Raw genomic sequence first — 24200 nt, 5'->3', positions numbered from 1 at the left:
GACAAAACCATCCACTGCTTTCCATCTGTCCACTGAGCTGGTCATGTCATCATGAAAGGTAATCAGGTTAATCAAGCATGATTTGTAAATTAAATTGCCTTTGTAAATTTATGGTGATGACTCACAAGAAGGTTTTTATACTTTGTGTGTTTGGTAATGTTTCCAAAGATTGTTTACTCTATCCCAAGAAGAAAACGTGGTTGACTGGCCTGTAGCTTCCCAGATTCTCCTTCCTTCAGATAGGAAAGACATTTCTTCCAAACCTCTCCCAAACTTTCCCCCCTGATTGTCCTGACCTTTCCAAGGTCACTGAGCATGGTCCCAAAATGACATTGGCCAGCTCCCTCAGCACTTGTTGGTGCATCCTATTGGGTCCCTTGGACTTGTGTTTGTCCAGTTTGTTTAAGTGCTTGCGAATCTAATCCTACTCTACCAAGAGTAGGATTTTCCCATTCACCTAAGGGGCCTGGAATTGTTCAGTGACAGCCTCGCCAGTAAAGACTAAGGTAAAGAAGGAGGCATTGAGTATCTCAAGTCTTTTCTGTGCCCTTTGCCATCAGATTCTCTGCCCCATTTAGCCAAAAGAACAGCACAGCAGCAGACACCAATTCATTCTGAGGCAATAAAAGCAAAGTAAGTAAGAGGAAAGTGAAGGTTAAAACAGAGGATTCAGAGACATATTGAGGCAAGTCATCTGTGGAACAGAACAAAAGATCACACAGCTAAGAACTTTGGTAATGCAAAGGTATAACAGCCATACTATGAATTTACAATTTTTCAGAATTTTCTCTTTTTTGGTTATTAGATCTTCAGCAATGCTCATTTATGCAGTTTTGTGAAAGAAATGGAAACAGAAGCAAAATAAAAGGGCATGCTTATGTGCATACACCAAGCTGTTTCTGTGTGCCCTACAGCAAACAGAATATAGAACTCATGAACCAAAAAACCTATAAAGAAGTTGATATAGCAAGGCAGTATCTCTAATTTCCCACACAGAGAAACATATATAGTCTCCTCCTTCCAATCTTGCACTTCTCTGAAAGCAGTAAATTATAATTAAGTGAAATTGTAAGAGATAACTGTAACGCAGATAAACGTCCTCTGGTAGTAACCACAAAATTCATTTTCACCTGTGACCTAGAGTCAAAGCTACAACCACAGCTGCACAAATGAATGCATCAACCTATTGAGTTATATGCATGATCAGAATGATTTATCAAATTTTCTGAGAACCCTAATATTGTGATTAAATTGTTCTCTTTGGGTGCCAATTTTCAGAAGCCTTTAGAACTAAATAATTGCAAAAAAACACCCTACTGTACAATTGCTGACAAGCATAGGATGACTTATTAAAAATAGACTCATTTTAATATTGTAATTTGTTACATAACTATATACTCTAAACAACACTTGCAATAATTCACTCCTTAAAATGCATTATTTGTACATATTCCACTTGGACATTTGGAGCTTTTTGGTCCAGTAGCATCCACTAGATCGGGACTTAAGGGTTTAGGTTCACTCCTCTCATCTTTAGAGATTATAACTCAATTAAAATTTTAATGCTAAATAAGATGCATTTTGACATTTACATTCTTCCCCATGAGTTCCCACAGACCAGAACAAGGTCAGCCATGCCTCCACATCTGTATTACTGAAGTCCACAATAAAGAGGGGAGACAGTTGGGATGAGGAATACATCCCTGCAGCATTTATGAGGAGCCACAACACTGGCCAGATATAGCCATTCTCTCTGCAAGTTGTCACCTATACACACAGGACTCAGATAACACCCAGCAGAGCAGAGTGCTTGCATCTGTGAGACAGCTCCATTAGACACAGAAAACAAAAAATAATACATGGCAAATACCTACTGTAGGGCATGTTACTTTACCTAGGAAGCTCCCTGAGTTAATCATAAGAGCAGAATCAAGCTAGGAGCTGACAGCTAGAAATCCATTTCTATTGGATGCAGGAGTATAGACTGACCTTTCAACCTTATCAGCAGAATTATTCAACACATTTGAGAATATCCAGTTTAATTTGCTTCTATATAGTAAAGGAAGAGAAGCAGAGGGATATTCAAAGCATATGCCCAAGTGAGACTTCTGGAAGATGATATGCAAATAGATTATCCATAATTCAGACAGGTCAGAAATCACTCAAGGCAAAAATAACACTAGAAAACCTTTTCTGTACGTGGCTTATGAGCCATTCTGGAGGCCTTCCCTGCTCAACATCAGACTGGCCTTTCTAGGGGTTCACTACCCATTCAAAGTAATGCTGAAAAAGGCAATGAAGTTAGGGTCAAGAAGCAAAAGGGGAAAATCATACAAGGAAAAGGAAGTAATAATTACTAGGGGTTGAACAGTTTTATCAGATTTGAATACCAGAAATGGCTAGATCAGTCTTAAAAGATCATTTTATCTAACCTTATCCAAGCAATCATGAGAGTCAAATTGCTCTTGCAAGTAGGACAAGATTTATAATCTGGAACCTTAGTCTCTATTACCTTGCTAAATGTCATTGGAATAAAGGATACACAAAAATTCTAAAAATTCTGAAAAGCTAGCTCTCAAACACACCACTATAAGCACAAATACTAACAACTCTGTGTGAGTATAAACAGGAAAATTAGGATAAAGTAATTACTGTTAGTTAATGTCAGTTAATGTCAGAAATTAGAAAGAAGAAAGTGAAAAGGTTCACAACACTTCACCCTTTATGCCTAGCTAAAAACGGTAAGATCACAAACAACACAGAAGGTCTATCATAAACAGTGCTGGTCAAAAGATGCTGTTCTTGGAACACAGAAACACAAGGAAAAGAAATACAAATGGGCAGGCAGTGACTTATCTCCCAAAACATACTGTCGATGATAAGTTGTTATGTATCTCTATGAATAATAACTGTAAAAGTCTACAAAAGGAGTGTTAGAAGGAAGAGCATAGTGAAAGAATTCTCACCTTTTTGACAATCTTTCCACACAATTTTTCGATTTGTCTCATAATTGTTATTCAACCAGGTGAGGATTTTTCGTTCATATGAAGAATATATATTACTGGATAAAGGTTCTGGTTTTATTCTTGGCATGTTCTGCATGCTTTCCAAGCTGGATGGGTCAGTTTTGCTATGGGAAGAAACACGTCGAAGAACAAACACCTGAAATGATAAAAACGTGTTTTAAAACATGAATTGTAAAAAGAGTTTCAAGTGGAAGGATTAAAAATAAGCATCAAATTCAAAAAACAAAAGCCTTTCCTAATATAGAAAAGGTTAAAGAGTTTACACATTAGCATCCACACAACCGTTACCCAACACCAAGGTGTGATGTGTCTCCAGGGCAAGATGTACGAGAAGCAGCTGAGATCACTTGGTTTGTTCAGCTTGGAAAAGGCTGAAGAGTGATCTCATCACAGTCTACATGTTCCTCAAGGAGAGCAGCAAAGGCAAAGGGGCTGATCTCTCTCTGGTGACCAGTGACAAGACACAAGGAAAGGGAATGAAGCTGCATGTTCAGTTTGGATATCAGGAAAAGGTTCTGCACTCAGTGGTGGTCGGTCACTGGAACAGGCTCCCCAGGAAAGTGGTCAGAGCACCAAGTCTGTCATATTCTACAAAATACAGACTGTACTAATATAACATTTCCTAGCAGGAACATGTTAGTTCACTGTTAAAGTATTAGAACTATGAAAACTACAATGTTCTCACTCTTCCTTTTTCCTTCTCTGATAGAGAGAAATAAAATACTTAAAAAGTATTTAGTTTTTCAGATCTGTTTGGGGAAAAAAAAAAACAAACACGGAATATACCACAGATCTTTTTCAAAACAAAGGTTTTGGCCATCAGTTCCTCGAAATTTTGTAGTAAACATATCTGAGGTTTACCTTGTATATCTGCAGTAGCACATCTGTCCAAGCTCGTTTGCTCACTGTCTCAAATGTGCTGTCCTCCAGGACGAATATATTCTTGTCACTAAATCTGTCTGAGCTCTTCACATCTCCCATATTCAACTCCGCCTTCAGAAAAAGGGATGGGATTTATTTTCCATATTCATTTCAGCAGTTTGGATGGAAATTCCCAAGAGGACAATAAGGCATCAGTGGCATAAATGACTGGTAACATCTACTATAGTGCAATAGTGACCAAGGGTAGAACCATTTACAGATTGCCACTATCTCAGGAATAAGAGCTACAATACAGAATTGACAGGAGTTGAAAGCAGCAATCAGGAAATAGGAGCAACACACAAGATAGAAAAAAGAAAAAAAGAAAAAGAAAAGGAAAAAAAAGGAACAACCTACCTTCGGTACAGTTTTTTCTTTTTTCACTTTAATCCATATCTTGTAATCTTCAGGTTCAAGCAGAAATTCTGGCATAACATGAGGAAGATATGCCCCTAGGCTCCTGAAATTGTAAAGTAGGAAAAGTTAATAGGTAGAAAAGATAATTGTTTTTAAGGTATATATATATATATACACTCACATACACATACATACTGGAAGTCTTATGGGTGTAAGTGAAGGTATTTTAAAACTCTGTTAACCGCTAAACTGACCTGCCATCCCTTCTCAAGTTGCTAATAAATGCAATAGGAAAAGTAATTGTAGTAGAAAAAGGCAACTGCATTAGAATGAATACTAAAAAACCTAATTTTCAAGTGAAGAAAGACTATTCTTTACCTCAAATGACATAGTTTAAGCAAATGAGCTGGAAAGGAGAAAACAATGAAGAATTTTTGTTTTTCTCAGGGGAGCAGAAAAGCTTCCTGTCTTTTAGGTCAGGAAGATTATCATACCGTAACTAGATTTAAATTGCTCTCTGTGGTTTTGACATGGTTAAAGTGAATAAAAATCAAACTAACTTTTCTTGTTATATAACCAGCCTTTCATTCAAATGAAGTGATCCTACTTTTCTGGTACCATATAGTCCAACATGAATTTACTTTACACATTAAAAGTCAAATGTCAGTTCAAAATTTGGATCATGACAACTTATTTCTCTTCCCATAGAATTATACTTTTCTAGTAACAGTATAATCTCAGTTTCCATACTTTACATGGTGACATTATCTTTTCATATTATTGAAATGTCATGTTTCATTCATTTAAAAACAAAAATACTTTATTCAGAGACCCAAAACCAGCATCAAGTTAATAGTCTGGTTCTAAAACTTACCGTGTCTGAAATCCCCATTTTGCATTCACCCATAGACTCTGTCCAATGAAAACCATTTTAATTTTCAGCTCTTCCCAAATAATAAAAGACTGGAATCTATAAAATATTAATCTTCTCAAGCATCCTATCTTCCTTTTGATGTTTTCACTTGGAAGGTACATGGGAATAGGTGTAATCTACAATTTTCTTTCCAAGAAATGCTACATAACAAGGTTACATGTCATCACAGTAAAGCTCTATATAACTGAATGTTCTCATAATTGGCTGCATTTTGCTACTGAGGAACATTCCTTCAAAAAAATTCCTCTTCATTCAGGTGGATATTTAAGCTGATGCCAGCTCTCCAAGATCAATATTTTCACACTGTTAAGACATTTTTCCTCAAGACACAGGACTTGCAAAAACTTAGTTGTACTATAAAATACCCAAGCTCTTCCTTTACTGCTGTGGTAATGCACCAAGGAAATCCTCTGAGTGGAGGACAATAAAACTGATAGTTGGAATGTTTCCTGAAACAGTGAGCAACATCCACCTGCCTTGACAAGTGGAAAATTTGAAATACAAATTATGTTTTATTTGAACTATGCTGACCAGAAAGTAGTGGTTGGTGGAAGAAATCCAAGAACTGTCTGCTGACTTTCCACAAATCACAATAAACGTGCAGGGATAGCAGATCACAGATAAATTACTCATATCTCAGCTGGCTCTAGAAGTCTTATCATCACTACAGACAGTCATGCCAGGAGTATAGATATTGTACATTTTTGTTCTATGATCTATAAACACCCATGAAGAAATGCAAATATTCTAGATGATCTTAAAATGTACAAGTAGGAAAAGTATATTCATAAATCAGGAGGAATGAAGAAATATTAAAGGATTCACATAAACTAGAAGAGGCAGAAAACTAACAGGATGTGGTAATGTTAAGCACATACTGAGCACAAATTTAATTATAGAAGGGTTCAGACTGGAAAAGACCTCCAAGATTATCAAAATACAGATAAGCCCAGGAATTTAGCTAGAACTGCTTTCCTATGAAAACCTGGGTTTTTCTCAGATTGTTATGGATTACTAATTCATGTCTAATCAACAGACCTCAACAACTGCCACTCTGTGTACAACAGGTGCTTGGCTTAGCCTTGACCAACCAGCTGTTGCTTCAATTCTGCTCTGAATCAGTGACTTAACAGACAAAACTCAGTAAAACTGAAGTCGCTTATTAAAATTTAGCTATTAAAAAGCTTTAAAAATTTCCCAAGTAACCACCTTAAAAACACCTAAGCAATTATTTCCAATTGCTGTTATGCATAGCAAAAAGGGTTGGGATCCACTTACCCCAAAACTCATCATTTTAAAGTATGCAAAACCCACCATTTATGCTAGTTCCAAGATTCCTACAGTCCCGAAAAAGCTCAAGGGGGAGGCTGCACAGAAGAGCCATCAGGCTCCACCAAGAACATCAGTGGAATGGTAAGAACATTAATGAAAAACTTCATCTAATCATCTACTGAGTCTGCCTAAGTATTGAGGTTGAGAGTCATCTTCTTTTGCAATAAAGGAAGCAGAGTTCCTGTGGAATTTCTGTGTCGAATATAACTTTCCAAAGGACACTTTGATTAGTGTAAACTGCAGAGGACAACCTTGGTAAAAACAAATTAAAGGTCATAATACATAAATCCTACCTCACCAAAAAAAAAAAAAGTATCAAAGAAAACCTACTGTACACCATTCAGTTGGAATCATGTTTGAACTATGCGAATTGAAAAGAGTGGAAAGAAAAGTTGGATGAATGCATATTTCATCATAGTTGTACTTACTTGAGGAAAGAAAGCAGTGCTGAATGCTGCCAGTGGAGCTGTAACATTCGTTCTACTGGATCACGGGACAGTAACTGGCTCGCTGCAATGCCTGGTAATGACTCTCCATACAGATGGAATAACATCTCACAAAAACCCTTATCTTTGCTGAGGTTTCGTGTAAAAACCTTATCTTGCGAAATAGTCGTCTGGACTTTACACACATCGCTGAGAGAAAAAGCCTTTGATATTATTCTTTTAAATGCACAAAATGATCTAAAATTACACGTATCAGAATGTTAAGTTTAATAGGCCATGCATTAAAAACAGCAGCAGGAAGGTGGAAAAGTATAGCAATTTTTCCTTTTTACAGAACTTCAAGAATTTTGAAGTGCATGTAATATTTAATATGTGTATGTGAAATACTTCATACATAAATTCGTGTTTTTCAATGCTTTTGCCAAACATAACTTTGATTCCTATCATGTTTATAAATGCCTATGTGTTTGTGTCCCAGAAAAGTGGCTTCATTATTTAGCAGCAAGCTAGATAAGGTCAGCTGAGTGATGCCACTAAGACTGATTTATTTCCATGGTGTTTGCAAGACTATGAAATATTCTTTCCCATATGTTTCCTGATCTTTAGATCATATGAGTTAAAAATGACATTGTTAAACCACTTATGCCACCAAAGAAGGGACAATGGCTAGAACTGTGTTCATTCTGGGAGAAGAATCAATTTCAGTTCAGAGGGTGACATAATTTGAACTCCCTATTTAACATAAACTGCATTATGATATGCCAGAGTATGATAGTTGAAAATATATTTCAGAAAGTTAAAAATAACCCCTGGATGACATTTTCATATAAGCAGCACATATAAGCTATAATTTTAATAGAAAACCGTACATTAGAGTGTGCTTATATTCCTTAGATCATATCCAAAACACTTCAGTAGATATGTGCCAACATTTTGTTAGACAGACATGAGTATTCTGTAAGCAGATATTAATTACCATCTCAGTGAATGAGGTATTGAAATAGGATTCTGTCCCTTAGGCCAGCCAAAGAGCGTGAACCAACTCTTAATAGCAGTTATAGTCTTTTGAAAGAAGATGTACTCCTCTTTATCTTCATCAGGAGAAAGAGATAATTCAAGTTTATTTTTTTCCCTACAACTTCGACGGACAACTTCACTCTCTTCACTTACAACTTCACTGTCTTCACTGGCATATTCAGCACTCTCATTTTCAAAAGCAGTATCCACCTCTGAATGACACACACACACAAAAAAAAAAGAAATCCTGAAATATTCCTTATTTCCCTATTTTTGTCTAGTACAAAAATATTTAACACACAATTGTTTCAAAAAAAAACCAAAAAAAATTCAGACAACAAATTATCAGCTTATTCTGGGAGTAAACAATTGGCATGCACCTGTCTTGGGAATAGAACAAACCACTGAAACAAAATAAAAAATACCCAAACAGCAAAAAATAAACTCAGACATGGCTTACAAAACCATAGACAGCAATCTTAAAGAAACAGTCATACATTTCCAATAGATACAGCTTTGCCAGTCAGTCAGTGCTAGCTCCCCACCCCAATCACACAGCATGGTTAAGTTAGTGATCAGTGTTCAGACACTTTATCAGTTACTCTATAGGTATAATTAAGCCCACATCTATAAGCCTTTGGACTTTTATCCCCTCTTTTAATCCTTATCTCTCCTAGATTCTGACCAGTTCATAACAACAATATTATTGCATGAAAAGATAACTAGGAAAACAAATAATTTTTGTATAGCACAAGTAACTTAGGTAACTGTCCTTGAAGATGTATTTTAATACCACTGTTTCAGTTTTAATGTTACATTAAATGATGCAAAAAGTAAACTAGCTGATACCTTTGTGAATAAAAAAAGGCTTGTTGGGATTTAAGAAGAAAAAACAATTCATTGTGGAGGAAAGAGTCTTATTCTTTACAAGGTCATTGAATATATGTGAATATATTGCATTGTACCTGACAGAGAAACTTCAGAGCCTGAGCCACTGGTTCCACCAAAGGAACTTGAGGAAATACTTTGGGAAGGGGATTGGGGTGTAAAACACGGATGCATAACAACTTCTGCACTACTGCTGTCTTTACAGTCTGCAAAACAAGATGGAAGTTGCACTTGAGAAAACATATTTTATTGTCTGTGCTCTAATAGATTATAAGTGGATAGCTGCTTCTATATTTTCCTACTTCATGCTTCAATTAATCAAGTAGCAGTTCTGATTTGACTCATCATGGAAATCTCCCTTCAGTCATTAGACTGGGGGCCAGAAAAAAAGTTTCTTGCATATTTTTTCCATTAACTGTATGTTTTACAGGATGAGTTTTCCTACTTGCTGAAAAGCACCCATCAAAACAATGCTAATTCAAGAATTCTGTCATGAACAAAACATTCTTAAGGACTTTTTGATCACAGCTGTGTAATGAGTCTCAGCATACCACTATCAAGCTCTCTCAGACCCAACAACACATATTTTAGAAACCAAACTCAGAAGTAAACTTCATCAATCCATCATTCTGAAAGAACATATGTTCTGACATTCTCATGTTGGCCTATGATAGGATTAGAGGACCCTCTGCCAGCTACTTCTGATGTCAGTCCAGAACAAAAGAGGAACCAAGTGTAGTTTCTAGAGAAGTAAACACACTACTAAGAGAAGGGAAAACTCTGTATGATTAACATTTGATTGCTGGCATTGTTATTTGTATCATCTGGAGCAATTGCTGCAAAACAAGAGCATGGTGTCCAAGTGGAAGCAAAGCCTTCCTGAATAGCTTTCAGAGATATGGTTTGGTCATATTAAACTCCATTTCACACCAAAATAGTCTATAAAAAAAACACATAAAAAGACTCAAAGAATTTAGTGGTAATGACTTGCTTCAAAATTGATACAAACTGATAGTGTGAATAAACCAATAAACAATCAATGCAGGACAGAAATATCCAATCATTAATGGGAGATCATTTCTTATAAAACCATTTTTGGCTTAATCCTCAAGAGAAACCTACAAAGCATCTTTAAAAGACAACTTGCAAAAATGGTCTACTGGTCACACAAAACAAGGAAAAAGAAATAAAAAAAACATACACATTAATAAGAGATAATACTTCCTCCCCCTTTTCTATCTTCATTTTATTGTGTTATAATCCCTGAATGATATGGGACCAATAACTACAGTCTATAGCGGGGAAATACCCCAAAACATTGTCTGCCTTTTTGCTAATCCCTTTTTGAACAAGTACTAATTCTCTTTTCTCTTAAATACTCCAAATAACACACTTATTTTAAGTTAATGCAGTCTTAGAATTCATTGTTTAAAGCTAAATCTGTTTCAGATCAAAGGACTTACTTGCTTACCTGAAAGTCTTGCCTCTGTAATCAAAACATATCAGATCCCAACAGCTACCAAAAAAATACAGTTATCTACCCCATACTTGAACCTGCTTTGAGCAGGAGGTTGGACTAGATGACTCCCAGGGATCCCTTCCAACCTGAATTAAACAATGATCCTAATCTCTTCCCATAAGCACAGCCACACGTAAAGAGATTACAGATCACTGAGGCAGAGATGGGGTCAGCATGGGGGACACAGGCAGAGATATAGAGACAGAGAGGCAGGCAGAGGGTGGCAGGCAGGGAGACATATTACAGAAATATTTCTGCTCTCTGATCACAGGCTTTTATTAGGACTTAAAATATGGTTGTGCCATTCACCCTTCAACGACAGCAATTAAAAAAAAAACCTGAAAATAATTCACAAGAGGCAAATAATGATCATATTTAAAAAAAAATATCATGTGGCTTTCTTCAAAACATATGATCACTGTCTATCAATACAATTTAAATTAAGTAAATTTATTCCCTATTATTTGGGCCATTTTCTCTACTCACAATAAAAGCTTCACAAAACATCCTGTAAAATTTAGGTTTGTTCAGTATTTTTTCCATAAACATTACCTAATCATTTATATATTTTCCTCATTTTGAACAGGAAAACTGAAGTTATTAAATTGTTTTAAAAAATTAATTGCAGTATCCCCCTGAAATTAATGAGGAAAAGTGCCATCTTGATGATCACATTCCTGTTATAACCCTGAAAACATTGATAATACTACTGGACATAATATAATTTCAGAGGTCGATTGTTGACTACTTACGGCTTCTCAAGGTAATTTTTTGATCAGAGCAGTGAAATGCCAGGTATGGGTATAAAGTAAGAAGACAATTCTCTGCTGTGGCTGCAATCTGAATTGAGAACCTTTGAAAACAAAACACAGAAGTTACCATTTTCTCTTTAGCAATGGTAATCGAGACATTTCAGCACGAGGACAAAAGACAGAATGAAGATGTCCAGACAACTCCTCCACTCTTCTGTATTGGTTCAACAGGAGATTGCACAGGTGGGAGTGCACCTATCAAAATGCTGAGGTTTAGTGTAGTACTTCCACTTCATAGTTTTACTATGAGTACAGGTGTATCATCAGTCTGAAAGAGTTAGCAGAGATTTCAAGAAATGAATTAACTCTGTCTCTCTAGAAAGAAAACAAAATATCAAAATCACAGCTGACATTTATGAGTGTCCTACAACTTTTGACAGGGGAAGCTTTCTTGAAAAGCAACTTCTATTTTGATATATCATTTTTTTCTGTAAGACTTTGCAGAAATGTCAAAATAAATACTTAAAAATAAATAAATTCAGTTTAAAAACAAGAAGATATTGACTGCAATTGCTTCAATATAATAGAAACTGATGTTCATGCTCCAGTGTTCACTAGAGTGTCTGTACTATCTGTAGCAGCTATATTAATGTGCAGCAATCCCCCTTTTAATCCTTTTTTCGTGCTTCACCTCAATCTCTGAGTCCAGTCAACAAGCAAATTATTGCCATCAATGGAACCCTGTTAGCCATCTGTATTCATGTTCTTAGCTCATTGCAACTGACAGGTAATTAAACTGAGCTTAGTCCTATGTTATTAAATAGCTGTGTTTGTACTCCACTCCACATTTACTTATTAACTAACATTAATGTTAATTAACTGTTTTGACTAAGCTGTCAAAAATACAAAGAAAAGTGTATTTTAATAATTCACACAGCATGCTGATATCCATCTTACTTTAATATATTGACAATTATGCATATTGGAAATGTACCTTGCACAGAACATTTTTTCTTCAAATAAAATACTGAGAGATTCCTATTTATTGTAAATTTAGATTAACATTAAAAGCTATCACAAGACCTTTCAGATTAATTTATATATGACATAATCAGATTTTACTGCTTTTTTATAGAAAAACTTAATCAAGGAAAACAGAAATGTTTTAAAACTACCAGAAAGTAATTTTCTCTTTCATGCTTCCCTCTCCTTAGATATCCCTTTCAAGAAAACTTTTTAAATAGAGAAAGGGTCCAATATAATCCATAGCCATCTTCTTATCTGTAAATATTCAAATTGGAATTCCAATTTCATAGCTAACAGCTACTTAAATCAATAATCCAGCTCTACAATGATTTTATTTGTTCATAGGACATGTCAATCCTATTGGAACAAAGGTCTTGGCCAGTTGCACCTTGTAGCACAGTATTTTTTTTAGTTAATGTCATCCTTTCTGCTTTTATTCAGCAGAAATCTCAGGAGCAGGACAGATGGCTATAAGAGGTATATCAACATCTACTATATGAACAAAATGTACATTTGTACATGCTCAAACCAGGTGTCAGAGTTTGTTTTTTCTAACTTTACCAAGCCATTTAAAGACACACAGGATCAATAACGACAACACAGAAAAGTTTGCCAACTTCCAACCCATGACTTTACTGTGGTACCTCAGCCATCTCCATCCTCAGTGCTGGTTTGAGATTTGGGCATATGCCAAATTTTCACTTGTGCTCCAACTTGCACAGCAATGAAACACAAAAGTGTGCTTGAGAACAACTGCAGTAAAGCTTAACTACTTATCCAAATTCCCTGAGGGATACTACTCAAAGCAAAGACACTAAGTGCACATTCTGGAATATAAAGAACAGTCCCTGCAACAGAACATCTGTGTACAAATAAATCCCTCAGAGGTCATGGTGCTGCTGCAAGAGAAGCTCCTCCCTGTTCCATGCTGCTAAGAACCCCACAAGGACACGCCTCGTTGCCCGCTGGTAACACAGTAAGAGAAATGAATACACCCAAACAATACAAATACTGAGGATGAGCAGATGGATCTGCAAGTCAACAACTGATTCTGCAGCTAACACTGATGACAAGGATTTAGGTTCTGTGAAGAAGGGACTGAAGAATTTGCTATATGGGGAGATTCTGAGAGTTGTGAATGTTCAGCAGGGAGGAAAGAAGGCTCAGGGGAATCTTGTCTGTGTGTACAAATATCTGATGGGAGGGGAGAAGGAAGATGGAGCCAAACTTTTCTCAGTAATGCTCAGTGAGAATACAAAAGGCAATGGGTACAAATTGAAATACAGGACATTTTATCAATTCATCAGAGAAAAACAAAACAAAACAAAACAAAATAAAACATGAGAATGGCTAAACTCTGGACAAGTCTGCCCAGAGAAGTTTATGGACTCTCAATCTTTTAAGATATTCAAACATCAACTGGACAAGAGAGTTAATTCTTTGAAGAGGGGACAAGATGATCTCTGGAAGCTCTTTCCAACCTCAGCCATTTTGTGATAATAAATATCAACTCACTTATTGGCCACCTGTCCACTTACCATTAAATATTTTAATACAGCATTTTCCCAAAAGTGCAATTTGAAAGGAAAGTTCAAGAATGAGACAGTAGCTAAAAAATTAATCTGAGTGTCAAATGATGACACTCCATTCCTAAGGACATATGGCAGAAAAGCAAAGGTGCTAGAGCTAAATGTTTCTCATACAATGATAAAGGCACTGAGATATACAGCACCAGACAGAAAAACATACACATTTCCATACAAATGTAGAAAATAGATTACAAAAGACATGTACATTCTGCATGTGCTTAAAATCATATTTTACCACTGACCTTTATTTATAACATCATTAACAAAGTGACATTATAAAACTAGAAGTCTTGTGTAATATATTTATTTTGGCATTTGCAGCAGAGTTTAACTAAATTATACAAAGGTCTATGCTATTCTATGTTGGAACGAAAGGTACCTCCATTGCTAGCAAATGTGAAGTCACTAATGTGTTAAATTATTCAGTGTATTCAGTTTTATAATGCTTAATAAAGCAAGTAAAAAATTTGTTATCTACATGGGCCATCATTGCCACTGCTATTTCAGTGTTTGTTCCCTAATGAGTATTTCAAAAGAACACAAAATAGGAAAATTGCCATTAAATATATTGTGTTTACCAACATTTGAAACCTGCTGATCACCAAAAGTAAAGCTCCAACTGTGATGACAAAAAATACCATCTAACACTGTAAGAAAAAGTTTATATAAGAAGTTCTTCACTTCTCTTCAAGTAACTGATTTTTTTCATTAAATTATATGTTTTAATGTTTCTTGAAAGACAAAAGAACCTGAACCAAAATATATTTTCCTTTTTAATCTGCTCTATAGCATTTCAGATGTTTCCTGAAACAAGTGATTTGTTTTGTTATCAGTGTATCCCAAGTGCTCTAGAAACACAGGCAGACATCAGTTCTTAATTCTTGAATAACAGATGCTTCAGCTCTCAGGGACCATCACAGTGGGAGAAAGCCACAAGCACAGAAAAGAACAGGAGTGATTAATGAGTTTGGACCATCCTGGTTTTCAAAAGCACTCCCAACTATCTGAGGCAAAATGCCAATATATTCTAAGGTCAGATGAACACCGCAAGGCAGCACGCAAATATCAAGAACTCCAATGTTTTCTAGCTCCCTGCACTCTCCTACTGTAAATGATATTGAAAGAATTGACAGCTTTAATTCTCCCAGGCGTGCCAGCAGAATCCATGCATTGGACATCTGCCAGCAGTGCCTATTAAAGAGCTGCATGGTTTAGGCACATTTCCCAAGAGCAAAGGGAACGCAGCGTTTCCCCTGCGAGACACTGAGATCTGACGGACTATCAAAACAACTGGAACCAATCCATAACTGGGTTAGTGATTGTGTCTCAGTTGTATCTTATTGTTATTAGAGGCTAAATTCCCTGACAGCCTCTCCTTCTGCAGCTCCAGCCAGAGTAACGTGAATAAATTCACAAATTTCTTGAGTTTCCACAGCTCCCCAGTAGGAGCGAGAATGAAAATAGGCAACAGCAGAACATGGGAGGCAAGGACCTCAGAGCATTTGTGTCACCAGTGACCACATCAATTTACCTACCCAATTTGAGTGGGGATCCTGGGATGCTTTGCTGCTCAGAGCATCACTTTCTTTGATTGTATGACACAACAGGCACCTGTTGTTTATTGATTATTTTTAGAAATAATAAATTAAATGTCATTTCAATCAAGATGGCAGAAAACTTTCTTTTCTGTTGAAGTATTTATATAATCAGCAAATTGATAGATATAATAACGGTAGAGAACAAATAAATAAACATGACATATTTGCAGAAGTTTTTTGGGGGAAATACCTGTCATAGCTAAATATTTATTCCCATTTATTAAATACTTGCTCAAGAAAGTCTTGGATTTTATGTTATCTTTTACTTCTGTATTCCTATCAGTCCTATGCAAGGAAATGTCATTTATTTTGCTTTGTAGTCGAAGGAGCAAATAGGAAGAACAGAAATCTAAAATAGCATTAGAAATTAACTGAAAAATCTCATTTAATGCAGTCATTAAATAAATATTAATGCACTTTCTTATGTTCCATTTAATGGAAGTTGTGCTGACACTAAATTTCCTACATGAATGACAACCATATATCTCTTCAGTTTTCTTTTACAAGTGCATATAGCATGTCTTTGTTATAAAAATTATTGCCTGTCATCTTTCAAATATTTTCTGTAAAGTAGTCAAATGCAAGACTATCTATCCTTTTCCTAATGTTCATTGTGTATTAAGGAAAAAAAATATTTTTATTTAGAAGGAATAAATATGGGCTATGCAAATCAATCTTACTCACGTATTAAACCAAATATAGAAAAGGAAAATACTGCAAAGGCTAAGTAAAAAAAATTATCCAAACAGACTATTTGCCTTGTCAATACTCCTGCCTTGAGATATGCCTAGAATTAGCTCTGCTTAGAGGTTAGAGCTTCTCTTCCAAGTAGTTAAATATAGGATATGATATTTTACCAACCCATGAAAAATTTAAATTTCCTATTTTAATAAGAACATCCCAGAACATGGAATGGAAGTTAAATTTCAATTTTTTTTTTTCAAATAATTTTAAAAATACATATTACTACTTGAAAAGGAAAACATAAAGAGAGAATACCTGACAAATTAATACATCTTCAGCACCTGATACTGTGAGATTTCACAGCCTATTAAGCGGTCCAGGAACCTATTCAAGACCAGTTAGCTTTTATAGGTGTTATAAAAGGTTATAGGTTTCATTGTTTTATTATTAAAGACGTAGATGACCCTGAAATCTAGTCGCCCTAAAAGACTCAAATTAACAAAGCAGTTTAAATTCATTAGTTGCACAGTCTGAAACAAATTGCTCAAATGCTTAGATAATTAGGTTTGAAGTTTGAACGTGTTGCACAGGGCTCCCATGGGGTTGGACTGGCAAGAATGAGGGCAGATATGCAGAGAACAAGAAATTGCAGCTACATGTTACTACAGAGTGGAAATCAAAGCACATAATAACACTAACAGTAATAATAAAACTGGATAAATTTATCCAGGTCTGGATAAATTATCATGGACTTTATTAGAATAATAACAGGATTAGAGAATCAGGTGCTTACTTAGATTTTTCCAACTGAAGGAAAGAATTCTTTCTGGCTATGATAAAAATAATTTCTTCTGAAATCCAATATGAATAATATTTTTACACTGACTAATGGTACACACAGAATCCCTTTGTTTTGGATGCTGTGCTATTTCATCCAGTTGTGCTCAGGTTTTGTATCACCTGCTCCTACAGCCCACACACACACACTCAACTGCCTGTCAGGAAATCACATATACACCTGTGACTATTTCTGTTCATTTAAAAAGTACCTAACTGCTAAGTTTTAAAACATAGCAACAATTTTAAGATGATTTGAAATTCTGGAGCATGAATTTTTTCACCTTCACCAGCAGGAATGGCTTTTATGGTTAATTAGATGACTTTCATTCGCTATATTTCTTTAAAAAACACACTGAGTTTGCCTTTAAATTGAAGATTGTATCCTTTATTTCCTTTTAATGGGAAATATAGAAGAAAGTTTATTACACAGGAGGAATTTTTATTTCTCTATAACAAGGTCTGAGAAGCTGTTAGTGCATCATATAAAAAGTTATTAAAACTAAATATTGTGCCTGCTCAGAAGCCATATTTTAGACCTCATCATAAGCTTAAATTATCCTTTTCTCATAATCACTGCAAACTTCAGCACACATTTATGAACCTACACAATGACTAAATCTTAGAATTAAATAAAATTAATAAGAAATAGATTCCTGGCTGACAATCTATATTGGAAATATATAAAATACCAATCTAATATGAGCAGCAATAACTGAAAGGCCTATAACCCTTACATCAAAATAATATAAGATTAATATTTAGAAAAAAGCCCATTCTAAGCTGTAGAGTGGAGATATTTAGCCCTCAAAATAGTTGCTTTACTGAAAATAGTAACTGCAGAAATGATTTTTATCACAACAGCACCTATCTTTCTTCCTTATCAATAAACCCTCTCATCCCACCAAGGGGAGAGAGAAACAAGATGCAAGTTACCAGTAGATATGAATGAGACCTTGAAAAAAGATCCTAAGATGGACATTCAGATTAATTTTACATTAGAGGCCAAAGCTGGATTTTGTAGTTTTGAATAATAATTCAGTCAAAAAAAAAAAATTCTATGTTCCATTTTAATTTTTTTCAGAATGATTCCTGTATGTCTTTACCCAACTACTGTGACTTCTGTGTCTTATATTCAACTTTATCAGTTTGGAACCTTCCCCCAAAAGAATTTGAATTGCACACATTACCTGTTTTCTTCTTCATCAATGAAGCACATATTCCCTAAAAATGACACTGGTTTAGATGATCTAAAGCTGATATGGCAAATTAGTTGATTACTTTTGCCATCTGATGAAACAACAATGTCTAGTCCTTTTGGGAACTGCACAGAAAATGGGCAAATCCTGTCACCATCTTCAAGTTCAATCTGAGGAAGTTCAACGTGAATTTGCGATTGCCTGTGTTAAAAATAAATAATAATGGTGTTTTGTGCTTACAGGATTGCAGTAATAAAGTTGATTCACACATTCACAAAACTATATTTCACAGTTAAATAGAGAAGAATAACTTTAGTTTTGAAGTACAAATCACATTACACTAATTAAAGAATTAAAATTCTTTCAATATTTAGATGGTAGTTTGTTTTCTTCATACGCATCTGAACATTTTACACTGACCCACAATAGCTCAATGTCCACATGAAGAGCAATTTCTATTAACTGTGCTACAAAAGGCATAAATAGGTTTCCAAAACTTAAAAATTTCACTGAATTATTGACAATAATTTAAAGAGAGTTTTAAAGTAGAAATATTAAGGGGAATTTCATGAAGATACTTAAGATGCTTTCCCCAAGTTATGTGACTACAGGTTTCAGTTCCGAAATAAGAATGACAGTCAGTCCAGGCCCTTCTGGAATCCTTTCAGTTCCAAACACTGAGTCACTGACAATAGACAAATCACTTGATAAATGAGTACTACTCAGACAAGATAAGACAATAATAATTTGAAGGTAAAGTCAACTTCATTAATTTATGACAACAGAAATGCTTTGCTCCCGTTCTTCTTCATTGAAATGATACCTATATGAGCAAAACTAATATTATTGTTCCTTACTGATTAAAAACAGAAAAGTTGTATCTTAAAAATTGGAATAGTTGTGAAGCTGGGTTATGGTACATAATATTACAAAAGGTTCTTAGAAAGATTACAAAAAGGTTCTTATAAGCAACAGGATAAAGTTGATCCACAGAGAAGTAACAAATACATGAATTGTCTATTGTAAAAAGTGGCAGGACTAAAACATTTGTGATGTCCTTTTCAATACTAAAACCTTGCTTATGAAGAAGAGGAGAGGGAAGGAGGAAAAAAAACACCACCAAAACCCACAACTGTTCAAACAACAGCTGGATTTCAAAACAGTGCCTTATAACCTGTGCAGTAGAGAAAATAAGACAACAGAAAGATTTTATCTTATCACAATATGAAAAAAGAAATAAGACTATGATCTTAGTATCCAGCTAAACTTAAGATGAAAGTCCTGGTAGGACTCTGCTCTTAATTTTTGTGTTATTCATAGTAATTTTTTATTTCTGATATAAATTCATAGAGTGAATAAATCAGAAGATAGTCACTTCATGAAGCAGGAATGTTTGAGGACAAAACATGGGCTTGTTGAATTTACAGCAATATTAATTACATTAATTTTTCTTAAATATGCAGATTCTTCTGCTGAGCATAAAATTAATATACTAACCTTCACAAACAAAAGTTAAGTCACTTTTTCTGAAGAGAACAAAACCAACAATTATTCAGGATTTACATAATAAATCTACGTTGAGATTTTTACCTTAAATAATCTTGGGGAATGATATTGATGTCTGCTTCAGTTTCCACATCCAGAGGAACTGGCATCATGATTAAAAAGGGAGGGTCAAAATTTAGTTTTGGTGACTTCAGAGTGCCAGACAATGTTATCTTGTATGGTGATGGATTATCATTTACATACACTGATATTTCAGAAGTATATATCCCAGGACAAGCTGTTCGAAAGGTTTTAAAAAAAAATTATATTACCATAAATACATGCAACTAAAGGAGTTACATTAAAAGGTTTTGGGTTAGGTTTTTTGTTTGTTTTTTAAAAAAAATCTGCTTTCTTTCTAAAAATGCGTTTTAACATAAAATAAACATAGTAGCAGAAGAATATTTATTAAGAAAGCTTAGAACACTTGCCCGCAGCAAAGAAAAATCCACTTTTTTTTTAACTTGCCAGAAATTTTTCAGTCTGAGTTTTTAATTTATTGCACTAATATTCTGTTGTACACAATATCAATACAACACTTAGCAGATTTTAAAGAGTTGCAGTCATACTATAAATTACAATAATTGACACAGAGAATACTTATTTTATAAAGGAAAAACTATCAGAAGCGTCTGACTGCCAAGATAAAGAAAAGTTGGTGCCTTTTAAGAGGGCAATGACTACAGTTACACAGATGACCCTAAAACCTGCAATGTTGCTAAGTCAGCCTCACACAAGCCAGCAGGACCAGTCCTACCCTCCACTAAGAGCATCTTCCATTTCATAGAAACATTTAGGTTGGAAAAGACCTTTAAGATCATCAACTCCAACTGCAAAACTAACACCGCCAAGTCCACAAAAAAAAAAGTGATGGGATGACCAAAGATCCTTCTCCAGGCGTTCTCTACAGTGCAGTTGGACATGACAATAGTGAAGATAAAGATTACCTTGTGTTCTGCCCCTTCTCATGCCACCTTCCTAACTGCTGCAAGGCAGTTTCTCTAGGATGGAAAAGCACATTTTTCTTCCACTGACACAGGTAGCAAGGTGCTTCCTTCCATAACCATTACACTACCAAAATGGTATTCCAAACCAAGCAGTGCCATTTACCAAATTTTCAGACATTACCACTGCTGAAGAGATAGCAACACAAGCAATTTGAGGGCCACCTAGTGAACAACTCTTGTACTTAGAAACAAATCTGCATAGTGTGTTGTAAGACAACCCAAAAAGTTTAATTTTTGAGAAAAAACACCTTTTCCTTTGATTCCTCTTTATCAGATCAGCATGGAAAAATCCTTACCTAATAAATAAGAGGAAAAGATAGCCAGAAAAAAATAATTTGTGTTTTATGTGTCTGTATGAGCATTTAGGTGTCACTGCAAACAAAATACACATGACAGGTTCTTTTCAGATTAGCTCAGATAATTAAATCCACAGCCTGAGAAAGAGCTGTCACTGTTTACAAACAAAAAGAATAAAATCTAGGGTCTTCAAAACACTTTGTCTTATTTTCTCCTTGTAAGACCCAATTTCCTAATGGAGATGATAACAGAGGAGCTTCACAGAAGCCTGTTATGACACTAGAACATGGCCTGAGGATTCCTTCTGTTCTACAGAAGACTATCTAACTGGGCTAGAACTACACAATATTTCTGGTGTTCTATCTTCATACATACATATGTCATATGATAAAGTGAAAGGCCATAACCAATAAATACCATAGAGATGGAATATAATGAAGGAAAAAAGTAGATGAGCATGTGTCAATATCAAAGAATGTGCAATTTTCAGTAACTCACATTTTAAAATATTCACATTAACCATCCATTCTGTACAGAACAATTCTAACAAATTCATTATTATAAGATTGCATCTATTTGCTATAGAATCCCTCACGCAAGAAAAAAGAACAGACAGTGCTTAATCCACTGATCATTCTGTGTGTGGCTCCACACATTTGCTCACATCAAAATTCTCCATAGTACTGTTATGACCCACCCCTGAAGGTAAGGATAACTCAGGTTCTTGTTAACAGATCCCTTGGGGTGGATTAGAGTGAAGTGACACTGAATGACTGGTGTTACGTGTATATATGGCAGGTTTATTTTAGAACAATTCAGTTGCAATGGAAAGCAGGTATGTAGCCATTTGGGGCAGTATTATCTATAGTGACACAGCAATATAAAAGCATAAGGATATCACTTAAGAAAATACATAAAGAAAAGGAAAAAAAGGAAAGAAAGGATAAGCATAGATAGTGGAAAGATATCACCACTCATGGATCCAGCAATAAGACTTGATTGTTGTAATTTCGATGTCTATTGATCGAAGTGATGGTCACAGTCTTGATCTGTCATGGAAGCCCATGGAACACTAAGCCCAGTGGGTTAACATATGTTCAGGTTCAGGTGGGAACACCCAGGTACCTCCCCTGGACAGGAGGAGTTTTACACTGTCTGTTGTAAAACTGTGGATCATGCACAGTCCTCTGGTGGAAGGCCCCAGAAATGAGTCTGGGGGCACTTTGGGTGCCTTTGATGGTTTCTGACACCTTCAAAGACATGACAGCTGCCTCTCCTGTCAGAGCAGTTGGCCCAGTTATGCCCCAGTAGAAGGGTCCTACATGTAAATGTCCCGGTACTTCTCCAGGGGAGAGTTTTATGACTGAGACAGTTGTGTAAGGGAGTACACTGGCACAATAAAAAGCATTATGCCACCTCCACAGGTTCTGTTTCTTATTGGCTTTCTCACTTATCTGGCTCAAAACCAGCTTGTTGCCGAACAAAGGTTGGTTTGTCACGGTCCATCCGCCAGTGGTGGGTGTGCACCCCTTGTCTTTATGTGGATCAGAGGTTTTGCCACCAAACCCAAAAACACTCCTCCTCCCCTTTCCTTGGGGGGTGCAAACTCAGCCAATTGTTTTGCAAATGGCCAATTGTTAGAGGCATTAACCATTAGCATTTCAGTCTCTCATAAGCACGTAAACAAATAAATTATTGCTTATGTGAGAAACAGCAGGACACTGTAATATTGGGATCATTTTAAACACACACAAAGACAAAAAAAAAAGTGAATTATTTCATTAAGATACTTTCATTAGTTTGGAAGGCATAGGGCCAATGTTTTCAGGATATTTCTTGTTAAACAAATTACTTTGCAATTAATGAGAATTATGTCCTGAACTAACAGCTGAAGTCATGAATTTATTTTACTACTCACACCTTTAATGACCACTGTCAAAGCTTGTGCTGCTGTTACAATTCTGATATACCACCATTAATTTCTATAGGACAAAAAAAAAGCAGTCCAGTGGATGTGAAAGTTTTCAGTAGGGAGATTTGATGGTACTTACGAATTTGCCAATCTAAATCTGCCAAGGGCTAACTAAATCTGTACAATGATATGGGAAATGTCCCCTTTGTCTTTTCTAGATATATTTATTAGGGGAAATAAGCATTAGAAAAAACTGAATAAAGGAACAGAACTTCTTGAAGTACTTATGTGCATATATTCATTAGGTGCTTCATTCTCAGTCTAATTTGCACTAGAAAGCCCGTCCGGTTCAGGGTGCCTAACTCCACAGCTATCTGGGGACCATTCTTCATGGAGATTCCTTGTTAATAGTAAACAGATTATATTTCTGATGAAAGTCAGTTATACACATATGCAAGCTGACCTCCCATGCTTTCAGAGGAGAAATATTTCAAGTTCCCACACCTTTTACTCTACCTGTTTCAGTTACACTTTAAATTATCATAAAAACTGGTTTAAACAGTCACTTCTTTGAGGATGTCCATATTCCTTGTTCCTCTCTAGCAGCATAGATCTATATTTCTTATATTTTTTTGCCCTCCAGAAAACGGTAGCACAGGTTTTGATTTTTTTAGACTGTGTGAGAAGAAAATAAAATTACCACCTTCTCACCCTCTTAAGTTTTTATTAGATTGTTATGCAGTTCCTACACTTGTCCCCTAAATAAACATTTTTAGTTTAGCTGCCTTGGACTTTACAATAATTCATGCTGTAATACATATACAACCCTCCAGCATAAAAAGGTGCCATGGAAAAAAATTGCATACACTGAAATACAGACTTCAAAGCAGAAAAGTCACCAGTAGTTAAAACTTAAAGGTAAGTCCTACAAAAAAACTAAGGGAAAAAAAAAGGAAACTAATCATTTCTCCACAGAAACTGTTCAAAAAAAAGAAAAAAAAACCAAACAAACACTAGAAGATGAAGGTCACTTGGACCTATTACATAATCATCATATCTTCAGAGGCTCTGAACTCCTGGTAACTCACAGGTTTATTTTTGACTATTTCCACAAGGGATCCCAGAGCATGAGTTTATTGTAACTTCCTGTGCTGCAGATATTTTTCATATCACAATAAGATATAGTGAAAATTTTTATCTACTTTTAATGTATTATAATATAGAGCAGCAGAAGAGGATCGTATTACTTCAGTTCTTGAGAATCTCCAGTTTTACTTTTTTAACAGGTAGCATCATCTTACCATGCATTATATA

General features: G+C 35.4%; 1 protein-coding gene across 1 annotated transcript in view; it reads right to left on the bottom strand.

Annotated features, from left to right (window-relative positions):
• Positions 1-24200, bottom strand: part of CFAP47 (cilia and flagella associated protein 47) — a 271684-nt gene that overhangs the window by 204703 nt on the left and 42781 nt on the right. Inside the window, exons 27-35 of the mRNA XM_029964748.1 lie at positions 19716-19908; positions 18117-18326; positions 11193-11293; positions 8999-9127; positions 7993-8245; positions 6999-7205; positions 4305-4407; positions 3888-4019; positions 2967-3162 (exon numbers count right to left, since the gene is read on the bottom strand). Coding sequence (XP_029820608.1) covers positions 2967-3162; positions 3888-4019; positions 4305-4407; positions 6999-7205; positions 7993-8245; positions 8999-9127; positions 11193-11293; positions 18117-18326; positions 19716-19908 — 1524 coding nt within the window. The remainder of the gene's footprint in view (positions 1-2966; positions 3163-3887; positions 4020-4304; positions 4408-6998; positions 7206-7992; positions 8246-8998; positions 9128-11192; positions 11294-18116; positions 18327-19715; positions 19909-24200) is intronic.

The sequence above is a fragment of the Manacus vitellinus genome, unplaced genomic scaffold, assembly GCF_001715985.3.
Source record: "Manacus vitellinus isolate BGI_N305 unplaced genomic scaffold, ASM171598v3 scaffold_7_pilon, whole genome shotgun sequence".
Lineage (NCBI taxonomy): Eukaryota > Metazoa > Chordata > Aves > Passeriformes > Pipridae > Manacus > Manacus vitellinus.
Note: the sequence above shows the minus strand (reverse complement) of the source record. Positions and strands in the feature narration are given on the sequence as shown.